Source organism: Hippopotamus amphibius, chromosome 5 (genome assembly GCF_030028045.1).
Source record: "Hippopotamus amphibius kiboko isolate mHipAmp2 chromosome 5, mHipAmp2.hap2, whole genome shotgun sequence".
Classification (NCBI taxonomy): domain Eukaryota; kingdom Metazoa; phylum Chordata; class Mammalia; order Artiodactyla; family Hippopotamidae; genus Hippopotamus; species Hippopotamus amphibius.
In genome coordinates this window covers 117,668,004-117,684,301 of record NC_080190.1, presented here as the reverse complement: position 1 = coordinate 117,684,301, position 16,298 = coordinate 117,668,004, and the positions used below count along the sequence as shown (strand labels likewise).

Below are 16,298 nucleotides of genomic sequence, written 5' to 3'. Positions count from 1 at the left end.
CAGTTTTTATAATAGTTTATAGTTTAATCTTCTGCGTTGCTCTGTGGAACCAGCTCTGTCCCCGAGGCCGAATTAATCTAGGGGGACTATTTGTTGTCATCCAAGAGTTAATACAGTGTTTGTTTCATTTATTTGCTTGTTTTTGGTATTCTTCTTTCTCTTCCTTTCCCCCACTCAACTCTAGATTCTAAGTTCCAAAACACAGGAACCAGGTCTCTATTCCTTGTTTTACTCCTAGGTGTTCAATAATTTTTTTGTTGGGGAAAAAAGGAGAGAAAAAAGCATCACAGTTCACCTCTCCAGCTTCATCTTTCTTTAGTTACCCTGAAAGTTTGCATGAGTGGCCAGCATTGCCTGAAGTGCCCTCCCCTTACTTTTCTGACTGGGAGCTTATATTAATATTTAAAAACACAGCTCAGAGATCTCTACCATGCAATCTTTCTTAACTTCCTTCTCTCTCCAGTAATCTTTCCACGGTGTCTCTAAATGTCTGTAGGTGCTTCTGTAACTGTTACATTGCATTGAAATAATGTATTTGTTTATTTGAAAGTGTTTCTTTTCACTGTAAGCTTCAGAGTGCAGGGCACTCCGTTCTGAGTTGTATCCTTTACTCCTAGAAAGTTATGACATTTAGTTAAGACAAAAACATCAGAATTATGGAGTCCACACCCCTGCCTGAGGTTTTGACATTAACTTACGTTTTAAGAAAATTGTCTTTCAAACCCTCATACAAAGTAACTTAAGATAAAGGACTCTTAGTCCCAGTGTCCTGGGAAGCTAGAGATCTTTTTTCTAGTGGTAGTATATGGCTACTAAGTATTGGGGTGAACTGAATATGTTGAAATTAGTAATAAAAGCCTAGGACAAAAGGTTGATCAGATTCCTGGGAGAGCACTAATGCCCCGGAGAGGTATGCCAACAGTTTTTGTCTCACTACAACCCTGCCCTATCCCGTCTCCCCCACAGGCTCCGACCCAGGCCGGCTGGGGCTTGGAAGGTTTGGAGGGGACAGAATCAGTGTAGCCTGTGGAAGTGGCTCCCACGGTTTAACAGTCTCCAGGCGGAGCAGGGGAACCAAGGTGGCTGAGTACCCAGGCCAGGTGCATGCGAGCCCTGCGAACCGTCGGGCGTCCGTGCGGCCTCCGAGGCTGCAGAGGGCGCCCCGGGCCGCGAGGCCTTGCCCCACGGCCGCAGTGGGGGCGGGGCCGCGCTCCGCCGTTGGCGAAAGGCGGGCGGAGGGCTCGGCCTGAGAGGCGGAGCCCGGGCCGGGTGGCCTGTCACACTGTTCCCGCGCTGGGCGACCGCCACCGCTTCTTCGGATCGCCAAGAGTCTACCTAGAGCGCTGTGCGTCTCCCCGACGCAAGCCCGCGAGCCTGCTTTCCTGAGTAAGCGTCCGTCGGCCGCAGGTGGGGAGCAGGCCTGGCGGGGTCTGGCCGGGGGCGGGGGGCGTCCCGGGGCTGTGTTCGCGGCCCCGGGGAGAGGGCAGGGCCTCCTTGGGGGGGTAGGTCTTGCGGCGGCCTGACTAGCCAAGGCCCCCGAGTAACGGGGTCGGGTAGGGGTAGGGGCTCCCTGCCGACTGAGGTCCCGCGGCCGCCGAGCTTGGGGCGGTGCCCGAGTTACGGGGTTGCAGTCTAGGAGCAGGGCCGGGTACCCGGCACCGGGTCGGGGTCTCGCTGCAGCCTGGCTGGGGGGCGGTGCCCGGTTTCTGGGGACGAGGGTTCACTGTGCCTGAAGGTCTCGCTGTTGCAAGGGGGCCGGGGCGGTGCCTTGGTTGCGCGGTCTGGGCTCTGGGGCCGCAGCTACCGCCGCCGCCTTGGGTGCTGTTGAGACCCGGTTGCCTGACAACGCGCTGACTCTTCCTAAGGAGGCCGCCACCCACAGCGCCAAGAGACCAGCTGTGCCTCGTTTCTTGTGCCTTCCCTCCGCATCAGCCGCTCTCCGCTTCTTGGCTAAGCCTTCCCAAGCATCTTCCCTTTTACTCGGTGCGGTTAAAGGTTAACGTTGATTGAGTGCTTGTGGCTCCCAATGCTGTTTCTCAGTGCTTTACTTTACAAGTAAAATTTGATTACTACAGCCCCGTGAGGTCGGTGCTGTTACTATCCTGTTTCCCCTTGGCTCCTTGAGCATGAGCCTTTTCTTTCTAATTGCCTTGATAGGATTGTTATCAGGGATCGGAATCCCGTTTTTAGTAACTGTTAGCAATGGGACATCTTTTGAGAGAGGCTGGCTCTCAAGATTATAGGATTAAGAAGTTTAGCTTGGATTTTTGGGAAAACTATTTTCTTTCTTTTTTCTTTGGGAAGACTAATTTCTAAAGTAAACCACTACCTAGTTTTCAAACACCTCGGGAAATGCAAGAGCCTGAGAGTAACTAATATGAATTTGTAAGAAGCCAGTTATCCTCAGGGAGGTTCGACTTTATATGAGAGAATGGCTTTTCACGTTGACAAGCAAAAGGAATCAGTAGGATGCTGCTTTCTTTTCTGCGTATTTTTTCTTACTAGGAGTGCACTGACTTTCTGCAGGTTAAGTTTATGCTGAAATGCTCCCTAGGGATGAAGTTTTGGGTATCCTGCAGTACAGATAACCTACTGAAAGGGAGCAGCGTAAATTGCTTTAGAGAGGGTAAATTGAAAAAAGGTGCTTTCGGTATTTCTTAAATGAAGTTTTTAGACTTATGTGATTTAACTGTTATAAACTTTGCGCCGATTTCAGATTATCCTTTAACATGCTTCTGATTAAAGTTCTGATTGTTTTCCTGAGTGGGAGACAAAAATGTTTGAATAAATGTTTTGGCAATTTTGCATAACCAAAAGGTTATCTAATTTATGTTACTGTCCTTAGTTACCATTAATGATATATTATTAACAGCTGCTAACAGACTTAGTTGTGAGTTTATACATTTGCGCTCTCCCTGTATCCTAACCCTCAACCTCCTTTCTCCCTCTAGTAACACGGTATTTACGTCTTAGCAACCCTTAGAGCGATTTGTCAAAATTTGGATGTGCCCTTGGAAGTTGCTCATGTGGATGTCATCTGCCAGGAGAAAAAGACGAGCACCTTTAATTTGGTGGAAAGATCTCCAGATGGATGGGAAATGAGAAACAATGTCCTGGTTCAGCTCATCCCTTCCTCTTTTTGTTCTAAGGCTTTTTCACAGGCTCCCCCCTGAACCCCACACCTATATGTAATCACTCCCTGCTATTCTGTTCTCCTATGCTAGGGTCTCTTTCCTGACAGCCTCTTCTGTTCTAGCTTTAAAGATCATTTTAAAAAATGCTAACCCTTTTTTCTCCAACCTGGACTCTACTCTGAATTCCAGACATGTTCAAATTGTTTTCTTGATACCACCACTGGGTCCTTTATGGGTAGGTACCACATATCAATCCCTAACTCCCAGTCTAGCTAGACTGAGCCACTGTGACAGCAGACTTAATCTTTTCCAAATTCGAGGGGAAGGATCATATTTTATGCTTTTCATCCCCCTCGCATCTTGAACAGTGTCCTCCTTTGGAATGAGAGTTACTTTCCATTCCAAATTCCATAGGGGGATGGGAATTTGCACTTCACTGGAGAGGGAAAAGGATGGGAGCAACGTTTTCCCTTCTCTTTGTGATTGATGAGATTGGGAAAAGGAATCGGGCATACTCAGTTCTTTCTGGATCCTCTCTGTTTGTTAGATTGACTCAGGCTTTGCAGAATGAAAATGTTCTGGTCTGCTTATATTTCTATATATTAAGCACAAAGGGCCTAAGTTTAAGATTTAAAGATGTTGATTTGGATTATGATAAACAAGTATCAATTATTGGCAATTTGAATCCCAGTGTACTTTGGAGGCTTTTTTAAAAAAAGTGAGTACTGCTGTATATAAAGACAGTGAAGATACAATGAGAATTAATAAAACAGCTATGATTTATTGATTTCTAAGTGTCAAATATGCCATACATTTTGTATGTACCATTTCATTTTTTCTTCATGGCAACTCTGGAGTAGATACTTCCATTTTACAGATGAGGAAACTGAAGAATGGAGAGGTTAAGGAACACATTGAGGTCAATCACTTAGAGTCAGTTAGTGATGGAATTGGTTTTAAATCCATGTCTTTCAGTTAAACTTATTTTCTGAAAACTATCATCTACATACTATGTACACAGGTACTGGGGAAAAAACTGGTAATAATATCTTTTTTTAAAACAAAATTTTTTATTTTAAGTAAATATTTTATTCAAATATTTGAATTGTATTTCTTTTCAAAGTGGTGTGTGGGATAATGTTATAATTTGAACAGCTGTTTAAAAAACTGGTAATAATATCTTGAACAAAGTGTGAGTGATGTTACATTGTAGAGTGAAGGAAGAATAAAGAATCCCATTTAGGTTTCCTTAAGCTGATCTTTCTTATAACTTTTTAAATTGTGAATATTTTTACTCTATTTTGTGCTTAGACTGTATCCATGAATTCAGTCTCTATGATTCATTAAGTAATTCTTGAATAATTTTGTAGTTTGAAATATGAAATGTTTTATATAAGTTGTCACATTTTTTTAGCAGTGAGGAGAAAAATGGCCATGACAGCTAGAGTCTGGCCTGTACTGTCACCAAAGCCCTGGCGTTGCTAGGAACTGACCTGACAATACTGATTACTTAGGCTTGGTGTTCTTCTGTTGAAGATAAACAATTGCACAGAACATCAACATCAGACAGAGCTGTTCTGTGTCTATGATGGAGCAAGAGAAAAACAATACTACTGCACAGTCATGTCCAAACACAGACAAAACATGAATGTTGTCCTAGCCACAAAATGCCAGACATCTCTCCCAATTGATTATGATTGCTGCTGCTTTAGTAGTTACAGTGTTAGCCTCCTTGTGGGTAAGATTTACTAAGATGTCCAATCATAGAATTACCCTCACTTCCTGACAGCATTTAATCCTGAGCAAAGCGCTGCTTCCTTAAACCCTCCCCTAAATCACCTAATACAAGCCCTAAACCTTGTAAGTCTTTTCTAACACCTCTTTTTTTTCTTTTTAAACTTATTTTAAAATTTTATTTTATTTTTCGCTGCATTGGGTCTTTGCTGCTGTGCGTGGGCTTTCTCTAGTTGTTTGAAGCCTGGGCTGCTCTTTGTTGCGGTGCTTGGGCTTTTCATTGCAGTTAACTTCTCTGGTTGTGGAGCATGGGCTCTAGGTGCACGGGTTTCAATAGTTGTGGCACTTGGGCTCAGTAGTTGTGGCTTGTGGGCTCTAGAGCACAGGCTGAGTAGTTGTGGCACACAGGCTTAGTTGCTCCACGGCATGTGGGATCTTCCCAGATCAGGGATCAAACCTGTGTCCCCTGCATTGGCAGGTGGATTCTTAACCACTGCGCCACCACAGAAGTCCTGTAACACCTTCTTAATAAGATACTCCAGTGTACCCCATGGTGGGCATTGACATGTCTCAGTGCAGTGAGTAATAAATCCAGCTAGTTTAACTATAGCAGTGTTCCTGGTGTTCTTTGTCTGGAGGGCATTGCCAGGAGAAAGCTTAGTAGTATCTTTGGCTCTTCAATTTAGTATTAGAGATATTATATTCTAATCAGATTAGACAGCAGGGCAAAATTAGAGATAATTTAATGTGTACTTACACCTGATAAATTTTATGTTTTAGCTATGGCGTATTTTATGCTTACTACCACTGTTTAAAAATGTGTTTTATTGCTATCATTACTGTTTTGTGAAATCTATTCTAGAATTTATAACTGATGTTAAATTATTATAATAAAGGGAAATCTATAAATTTCTATAAGTTCAAAGTTTGGTTAAAACTAAGAAGTGAACATGTTAAACTAATAATTGTTAACAGACTTTAGGTAGCTCAGAGTGAAAGAGCCCTGTTAAACATTTTTTGGTTTTGTTTTTTTTTTTAGATTTAATGACATTTCTGCTAAATTGTTTATAAAATCCTATAGTAAATTATATTATGTATGTATTATCCACCATCTTTTATTTCTTTCAGACATAAAATATTTAGGAAAATTAGGAGACTTTAAGAAGTGTTTTTTTGTTTTTAACTTGAAAACTGTTTGCTTTTGGGCTGTTTTGAATTTTTTTTTAATTAATTAATTTGTTGGCTGTGTTGGGTCTTCATTGCTGCACACGGGCTTTCTCTGGTTGCTGAGAGCGGGGGCTACTCTTCATTTTGGTGCGAGGGCTCCTCTTTGTAGTGGTTTCTCTTGCTGTGGAGCATGGGCACTAGGCGCTTGGGCTTCAATAGTTGCAGCACATGGGCTCAGTAGTTGTGGCTCACGGGCTCTAGAGCACAGGCTCAGTAGTTGTGGTGCACGGGCTTAGTTGCTCCAAGGCATGTGGAATCTTCCCAGGGCAGGGCTTGAACCCGTGTCCCCTGCATTGTCAGGCGGATTCTTTACCACTGCGGCACCTAGGAAGTCCGGGCTGTTTTGAATTTTTACTAGGAAAAATCTTTTATGACAGATTGCACTTTAAAAATGGCTAAAGTATATTGACTTTTCTTGATTTGCAATATATTTTGCTAAGGCCATATTTTAAAATCATTGTTCTTTTTGGAAGCAAATAATAGAGTGAAGTTCACATTATGTACTACTTACTAATATGTTTCAACATATTTCTTTTAGGTAAAGCTTGCTTTTCTGCATTTTTACCAGTTATTATTGTCCTCCAAACTTTTGAATTCAGCGGATGCTTTTTTCTTTAGCTCTCTTGCATCTGATATTTTTTACTTCTTTTTTTCTTGTGTCTTTTTTTTTTTTTTTCCTCTGCAAATTATATTGACTGGGTTTTGCTCTATATCCCCTTTTAATTATTCCTTCTTTGTACTTTTTTTCCAGCTTTGGTTCTTCTGTTATCTCCTCAAGTGAACATTCCCATCACTTAGTTCTGGGTCATCTTTTTTCTCTGTCTACCTTCATTTATCACAGTTTCAACTATTACCTTTAAAATTATTAACTTTAAATAAACATTTCTAATGTCATTCTCTTAAATTTGAGTCTTGAATCTGCTGGAAGTTTTCATTAGCATCTGACTAGCAGTAACTTAACACAGCTAAACCAACCTTTCCAAACCAGCCAGCTTCTTCTGACTTATATTTGTCCAGGATTCTATTCACTCTTAGTTTTCAGGACTTAAAACTTTGGTCATCACTGGCTCTTTTCTTGCCACACATTGAATTAGTCACTAAGTTTTATGGGTTTTTGAAAGATATATTAAAAACAAAATAGTTTCAGCGAGGAAAGGATAGTCTTTTCAAAAAATGGCGCTAAAATAATTTTATATCCATATGCAAACAAAATTGAACCTTGATGACCCTTACCTTACACCATTTGCAAAAATTAACTTGAAATGAATCATAGATATAAGATGTAAGAAATAATACATGTAAGAGAGAAAATTATAAAACTCCTAAAAGAAAACATAGAAGAAAATATTTGCGATCTCAGGTTAGGGAAAAACTTCTTACATGTGATACAAAAAACACAAATGATTGATTAAAAACTGATGAAAAATGGATAAATTGGACTTAAGAAGACATCATGACATATGTTTATAACAGCTTTATTTATAATTGCCAAAACCTGGAAGCAACCAAGGTAGCCTTCAGTGGGGTGAAGGAATGGATAAATCGTGGTACATCCAGACAGTGGAATACTATTCAGTGCTAAAAAGAAATGAGGTAGCAAGCCATGAAAAGATAATGGGAAACCTTAGTAGTACCCGTTGGTAAGTGAAAGAAGCCAGTCTGAATAGGCTACATACTGTATGATTACAACCATATGACATTCTGGAAAAGGCAAAGCTATGCCAGAGGTTAAAGGGGAGGGAGGAATCAATAGGTGGCGCACCGAGTACTCTTAGGGCAGTGAAACTACGCGATACAATAAAGCTGGATACCTATCGTTATACATATGTTTAAACCCATAGAATGTACAACACCAAGAGTAAAGCCTGATTTAAACTGTGGACTTAAGGTGATAATGATGTATCAGTGTAGGTTCATCAGTTGTAACAAATGCACCATTCTGGTGGAGGATATTGATAATGGGGGAGACTATGCATGAGTCAGGGCAGAGGATATATGGAAAACCTGTGCCTTATGCTCAATTTTGCTGTGAATCTAAAACTGCTTTAAAAAATAAAGTATTAAAAAAAGACATTATTAAGAAAATTTAAAAATAAACCACAGACTGGGAGAAAATATTTATAAAATGTGTTTAATGAAGGACTTGTATCCAGCATATATAATTTTTTTTTTACACCTCAATAAGAAAACAGTTTAATTTTTAAAATGGGCAGAAGATTTGAAGACATTGTCAGTGGTTATATATATGGATATACGAATAAGGACATGAAAAGATGCTCAAAATCATTGTCATTAGAGAAATGCAAATTAAAACTGAAATGAGATACTTCTACATACCCAATATAATGATTATCAAAAAGACTGAACATACCAAGCGTTATTGAGGATATATAGAAACTACAGTCCTCATACATTGCTGATTGGAATGAGAGGAACAGTTTAGCAGTTCTTCAAAATGTTAAACAGAGTTACAGGTGACTCAGCAATTCTACTCCAAAGTGTCTATCAAGAAGAATTGAAAACACACAGTGTTCATAGCAGCATTATTCTTAAGTAAGCCCCCAAATGGAAACAACTCAAATGTCTAGCAATGTGTGAATAAATAAAATTTGCTATTTCCATGTAATTGAATACTATTTAGCAATAAAAAACAACTACCTACTGATAGATGCAACTACAAGGATGAATCTTGGAAATATTACATTAAGTGAAAGAAACCAGACACCAAAGACTACATCTCATATGATCCATTTATATGAAATTTCCAGATTCGGCAAAATTATAGAGATAAGATAGATCTTATGATGCCTGAGTCAGGGGTGGGAGTGAGCATTGACTACAAAGGGGCATGAGAGAATTTTTTGGGTGATGGAAGTATGCTTGTGGCAATAATTGAACGACTATGAATTTACTAAAACTTACGGAACTGTTCACTAAAATGGGTGAATTTTATGGCGTATAAGTTATTCCTCAAAATATCAACAACTTCTAATTTAAAATTCCAGGACTTACTGAAAAAAATAAGAATTCATGAGTTCTTACTTATAATAAGGTGAAAAATGTAGACAAGGGAAGGGCTCTTTAGGAGAGAATGATCAGTGCCTACTTGTAAATATATATGCAGGGAGTGGTGGAATTGGAAAGTTAGCATTTTGCAGGAATCTAGAATCAAGGATTTGGTCAATTAAGAATCACCAATTGATGCTAAATCTTGAGTTTTGATCAGCAGCAGGTTCTTTGCATGGCCTAAAAATATCCTTTTATAGACTGCTTATTAGTTACAAGGAAACAGTAGTGCAGAAATCAGTCTTGACGGCCATGTGATAAAAAGTAACATTACTAGTAAAGAGCAGGATGGTGGTGGTTGTTCATTTTCTTTTTTATTTCTTTTCTTATATTTTAAAGTATGTTGTAGGTTTTGGGAGGAGTTGGGATTGAAAGCAGGTAGACAGATTTCATTCAAGCGTGTTTGAAGTTCTCAATTTGATACTTGAGATTGAATACTGAAAGTAGACTAAGCCTGCATATTAATAATTAGCCTAAAGATATTCTGATACAGCTATGCTTACTGAAGGGTTTTTAAACAATTATTTAAAAAATTTTTTTTAGTATCTGCAAAATGGCTGATAATTTGGATGAATTTATTGAAGAGCGAAAAGCCAAATTGGCCAGAGACAAAGCAGAATTGGAAAGTGATCCACCTTACATGGAAATGAAGGTAAAGTTAATTATTTTCTTCTAACATGTTTCATTAAAATCATCTCTGAAGATTACCCTCTATAAATGCAAAACATCCTCTTCTGGGAGTGAGAATCTTCTGTTTCGTATTTTAGTTTAGCTGTGCTGTCATTCTAACACCGAGAGCCTGACTCTGGACAAGATTTCAGTAATTTTGAATTCAGTTTTTCTTTTGTGGTATTTTGTACCTCACAGTTTCTCCTCCCTCTTACTAGAGTTTTAATTAATAATTTGTGTTTCCTAGTATGATTAAGAGACTAGTTCTAGTACAAGAACTTTCAGAATATAAACAGAATAGATATAAAAGCAGTTTCTCATTCAATGTGAAAATGTTCAATTTTTTAATGAATCAATATCTTAAACACTTTTGAAATCTACAAAAGTAAATTTATTAGAATAGTTTCTTTTATATATTTACTTTCAGAATATAAATTTGTTAAAATGTTTCTGAAATCAGTGTCTGAAAAAGCTTTCTTAAAGCTTTCCTAGTTTTGATAGTTATTGGGACTGTTGGATGCTGTGCTGAGCTCTGAGAATATAGCACTAATCTAGACAGATGTGGCACTTTCTCTCATGGGCTCAGTGTATATAACATGATATAGGATGTAGATTAATCTGTGCCATATGATCAATCCTTATTAGAGTAACCGTCTATATTGGCTTGCTCAAGACAGCCCTGCTTTGCTTGTTGTCCCAGTGTCTCGTCTGGTGTAGCATTTGTCCTGGACAAAGGTATCCTGGTTGAAATGATAAAAAATAAGGATACCCTAATTATAAAGGAATTTTACTCCTATAGCTAATATACATTGTATGCTAACTATGAATGAGGCATAGTCTTTAGAGGTTACATTGATACTTCACATGAATCTGTGAGATAAATAACTGTTATTATTGTCATTTTCCAAATGACTAAACTGAGGCATGGTGACGTTAAGTAATGAGACTTAGGTGACAGAATTAGTAGAACTAGGCTTTGATCCCTGGCAGCCTGAATCCAGTGCTTGTTCTCTCTCTCTCTTTTTTTTTTTTAGTGCTTATTCTCTTGTCCATCATACTAATTTGCTTTGCTTCCATAATATCTGCCAGGTACAAGAAGCTGCCAAGGACTTTACATGTATTATATCATTTAATTGTAAAATCCCAGTGAAGTATGCTGAATTTTTTTTTTTGTTTTAAAGATCCAGAAAATGAGGCTTAAAGGGGTTAAGTCATTTGTCCAGGTACACATAGTAGTGGATTCAAGATTAGAACCTTCATGTGTCCAGCTGCACACTCTTAACACTCTCTAGTACTTAGGACTAGCTGACAGTGTTTGGAGAAAGTTATTAAATTAAATAGCTTTAAATACAGCTTTATTATAATTTCTTATAGTAGATAGATAATAATCTTTGTGTTAGGTCAAGTATCACCCACTCAATCAGGCCTTGCAGTCCCTCCCTCACCATTTCTGGGCCTCCTTACACTGTTTTATTTTCTTCTATTGCTCCTCTGTATCACTCTCTACATATGACATGATCTCATTATGTATTATGGCGATTGTTTGTCACCACGGTATTTTATGAGCTCTAGGATGGCAGACAGTTTCTTTTCTATTTTTTTCACTCATGATGCCTAGGACAGTACCTGGTAGGAAGTCAGTATTTGTTGATAAGTCAATGAACTAAATAATAAAACATTGCAGTATTAAATACCTTTGGTTAACTCCTCAAACCTTACACTTAAATTTCTTCTGTGGTGTACCATGTAATTTCATCAAGTTGTTTAATAAAAGTATTGAGATTAGTTGTACATTTTGTGGGGTTTTTTCCCCTCTGCTTTTGTAAATATTATGTCTCTTTCAGGGAAAGGCATCAGAGAAGCTTTCTGAAAACAGTAAAATATTAATCTCCATGGCTAAGGAAAACATACCACCAAATAGTCAACAGACCAGGGGATCCTTAGGTATGTCATTAGGTGTGCTAAACTGATTCTAAGATATTCTTAGCAGGCTGTCATGAAAGAGCTCTGTCTTATCAGAAAAAAGGTAATTTTGGAATCTTAATAACTCCTTTCTGGAATCTTACATGTGACAGTATGGTCTACATATGAAATATAACGTATACTGAGAACATTTTTCCCACTTTATTATTGTCTTGGTTATGATTTGTAGAAATCATAGCAGTATGTATCAAAATTGAAAATTTTGAATGGAATTTGTGTGTGTGAGAGAGAAAGTGTGTTAGTTGTTGAATAAACATGATGGACTTGCTTTTATTTAAAAATCAAAGAAATATGCTTAAAACATACAAAATACTATTGATGACTATATTGGAATTGTAAATAAGTTAATATTTAGCTATATTGAGTCTGATTATGGTTTGGTATGAAAATATTTGGTAAACTTAACTTCATTTTGGCTTGTTGGTAGGTATATATTTTTTTAGAGAAAATGTATAAATGTTTTGGAAGTGTGTCTTGTGAATTACTGATGACAACTGAAACTTTTTCACATAAAGGAAGTCAAATATGATGAGTTTATTTGGTTACAGCATTGTTCTCATGTGGACGATTTTTCATGGCCATGGGTATACTCCTAAATTTTTAGCTGCTTTGCATTTGTATTCCACTGGGAATATAGGGAATGTTGGCCAAGAGACTAACCAGTTAGTGGGCTCTCTGTCTCTACTAGAAATACAGCTCAAAGTGAATGCCATACCTGGCTCTTTAAGCCAGGTTAAAGTGATTTAAGCTCTTTGTTTCCTCATCTTAAGAACTGCATCTATCTTAAAAGGTTATTTTGGCAGTAAAGTAATGGAATACATATGAAAAGATGACTGGCACATAATTGGTGGACAACAGATATTAATTTCCTCACTTTTTACATTTTTTAAACTAGGTTTTTGATTTTTGAGAATTATATTAAGAATTATTCTTTGACTATTACATTCACAAATGATGGTGAGTTTAAAGTCCAACTTACAGACAATGACTTCTCCCTCTTCCTTAATTGGTATCCCTTAGGGCTCTGTCCTAGGCCGCCTTTTCGTTTCATATACTTCCTGAGTGACTCATTCACTCACAGGGCTTTATTTATCATCAGTGTGTTCATTACTCCAAAATCTCTATCCTAATTCCAATTTCTTTTATGAACTCCAGACCCCTATATCTGATATTTTAATGACATCTGTGCTTGGATGTCATGGGCTCAGAATCAACATGTGCACAATTTACTTTACTCTTGTCACACTTTTTTTTTTTTTCCTTTCTTTTCTTTTTTTTATTATTTTTTTGGGGGGGTACACCAAGTTCAATCATCTGTTTTTATACACATATCCCCATATTCCCTGCCTCCCTCAACTCCCCCCCCACCTCGAGTCCCCCCCACCCTCCCCATCCCAGTCCTCTAAGGCATCTTCCATCCTTGAGTTGGACTCCCTTTGTTATACAACAACTTCCCACTGGCTACCTATTTAACAGTTGGTACTATATATATGTCTGTGCTACTCTCTCACTTCGTCTCAGCTTCCCCTTCACCCCCCGCCCCCCCAAACCTCGAGTTCTCCAGTCCATTCTCTGCATCTGCGTCCTTGTTCTTGTCTTGTCACTGAGTTCATCAGTACCATTTTTAGATTCCATATATGTGAGTTAGCATACAATATTTGTCTTTCTCTTTCTGACTTACTTCACTCTGTAGGACAGACTCTAGGTCTATCCACCTCATAACATATAGCTCCATCTCATCCCTTTTTATAGCTGAGTAATATTCCATTGTATATATATGCCACATCTTCTTTATCCATTCGTTTGTTGATGGGCATTTCGGTTGCTTCCATGTCCTGGCTATTGTAAATAGTGCTGCAATAAACATGATGGTACATGTTTCTTTTGGGATTATGGTTTTCTTTGGGTATATGCCCAGAAGTGGGATTACTGGATCTTGTGGTAGTTCTATTTGTAGTTTTTTAAGGAACCTCCAAATTGTTTTCCATAGTGGCTGTACCAACTTACATTCCCACCAACAGTGCAGGAGAGTTCCCTTTTCTCCACACCCACTCCAACATTTGTTGTTTCCAGATTTTGTGATGATGGCCATTCTGATTGGTGTGAGGTGATACCTCATTGTGGCTTTGACTTGCATTTCTCTCATGATTAGTGATGTTGAACATCTTTTCATGTGTTTGTTGGCCATCTGTATGTCTTCTTTGGAGAAATGTCTGTTTAGGTCTTCTGCCCATTTGTGGATTGGGTTATTTGCTTTTTTGGTATTAAGCTTCATGAGCTGCTTGTATATTTTGGAGGTTAATCCTTTGTCCGTTGTTTCATAGGCAACTATTTTTTCCCATTCTGAGGGTTGCATTCTAGTCTTGTTTATGGTTTCTTTTGCTGTGCAAAAGCTTTTAAGTTTCATGAGGTCCCATTCGTTTATTCTTGATTTTATTTCCGTGATTCTAGGAGGTGGGTCCAAAAGGATCTTGCTTTGATGGATGTCATAGAGTGTTCTGCCTATGTTTTCCTCTAGGAGTTTGATAGTGTCTGGCCTTCCATGTAGGTCTTTAATCCATTTGGAGTTTATTTTTGTGTATGGTGTTAGGAAGTGTTCTAATTTCATTCTTTTACATGTTGCTGTCCAGTTTTCCCAGCACCACTTATTGAAGAGGCTGTCTTTTCCATCGTATATTCATGCCTCCTTTGTCAAAGATAAGGTGCCCATATGTGTTTGGGCTTACTTCTGAGTTCTCTGTTCTATTCCATCCATCTTCCTTTCTATTTTTGTGCCAGTACCATACTGTCTTGCTCACTGTGGCCTTGTAGTATAGTTTGAAGTCAGGAAGCCTGATTCCACCAACTCCATTTTTCCTTCTCAAGATTGCTTTGGCTATTCGGGGTCTTTTGCGTTTCCATACAAATCGTAAGATTTCTTGCTCTAGTTCTGTGAAAAATGCCATTGGTAATTTGATCGGGATTGCATTGAATCTGTAAATTGCTTTGGGTAGCACAGTCATTTTCACGATGTTGATTCTTCCAATCCAGGAACAATGTATGTCCCTCCATCTGTTTGTGTCCTCTTTGATTTCTTTCATCAATGTCTTTAAGTTTTCTGCATACAGATCTTTTGCCTCCTTAGGCAGGTTTATTCCTAGGTATTTTATTCTTTTGGTTGCAATGGTGAATGGGAGAGTTTCCTTAATTTCTCTTTCTGCTCTTCCGTTGTTAGTGTATAGGAATGCAAGAGATTCCTGTGCATTAATTTTGTATCCTGCTACTTTACTAAATTCATCAATTAGTGCTAGCAGTTTTCTGGTAGAGTCTTTAGGGTTTTCTATGTATAATATCATGTCATCTGCAAAGAGTGACAATTTTACTTCTTCTTTTCCAGTTTGGATTCCTTTTATTTCTTTTTCTTCTCTGATTGCTGTGGCTAAAACTTCCAAAACTATGTGGAATAATAATGGTGAGAGTGGACACCCTTGTCTTGTTCCTGTTCTTAGAGGGAATTCTTCCAGTTTTTCCCCATTGAGAACGATGTTGGCTTTTGGTTTCTCATATATGGCTTTTATTATATTGAGGTAATTTCCTTCTATGCCCATTTTCTGGAGAGCTTTTATCATAAATGGATGTTGAACTTTGTCAAAAGCTTTTTCTGCATCTATTGAGATGATCATATGGTTTTTATCCTTCAATTTGTTGATATGATGTATCACGTTGATTGATTTGCGTATACTGAAGAATCCTTGCATCCCAGGGATAAACCCCACTTGATCATGGTGTATGATTTTTTTAATGTGCTGTTGGAGTCTGTTAGCTAGTATTTTGTTGAGAATTTTTGCATCTATATTCACCAGTGATATTGGTCTGTAATTTTCTTTTTTTGTGACATCTTTGCCTGGTTTTGGTATCAGGGTGATGGTGGCCTCGTAGAATGAGTTTGGGAGTGTTCCTGCTTCTGCTATATTTTGGAAGAGTTGGAGAAGGATAGCTGTTAGCTCTTCTCTAAATGTTTGATAGAATTCGCCCATGAATCCATCTAGTCCTGGGCTTTTGTGTGTTGGGAGATTTTTAATCACTGCCTCAATTTCCGTACTTGTGATTGGTCTGTTCATAGTTTCTATTTCTTCCTGATTCAGTCTTGGAAGATTGTATTTTTCTAAGAATTTATCCATTTCTTCCAGGTTATCCAATTTATTGGCATATAGTTGCTTGTAGTAGTCTTTCATGATCTTTTGTATTTCTGAGGTGTCCGTTGTTACTTCTCCTTTTTCCTTTCTAATTCTGTTGATTTGCATCTTCTCCCTTTTTTTCTTGATGAGTCTGGCTAATGGTTTATCAATTTTGTTAATCTTCTCAAAGAACCAGCTTTTAGTTTTATTAATTTTTGCAATGGCTTCCTTCCTTTCTTTTTCATTTATTTCTGCTCTGATCTTTATGATTTCTTTCCTTCTGCTCACTTTGGGGTTTCTTTGTTCTTCTTTTTCTGATTGTTTTAGG

At 38.2% G+C, this 16,298-nt stretch overlaps 1 protein-coding gene across 11 annotated transcripts in view; it reads left to right on the top strand.

Moving 5' to 3' along the window:
• Positions 1-16,298, top strand: part of CSPP1 (centrosome and spindle pole associated protein 1) — a 195,678-nt gene that overhangs the window by 75,898 nt on the left and 103,482 nt on the right. For 6 of the 11 annotated variants that reach the window (XR_009053644.1, XM_057734130.1, XM_057734127.1 and 3 more), the window contains exons 1-3: positions 1,272-1,407; positions 9,705-9,813; positions 11,675-11,774. Coding sequence is in view for 10 of the 11 variants with exons in the window: in XM_057734130.1 (XP_057590113.1) it covers positions 9,715-9,813; positions 11,675-11,774 (199 nt within the window). In the remaining variant the exon portion in view is untranslated. Of the gene's footprint in view, positions 1-1,269; positions 1,408-2,951; positions 3,370-9,704; positions 9,814-11,674; positions 11,775-16,298 lie in introns of those variants that run through there. The other 5 variants (XM_057734126.1, XM_057734132.1, XM_057734124.1 and 2 more) reach the window with 4 other exon arrangements.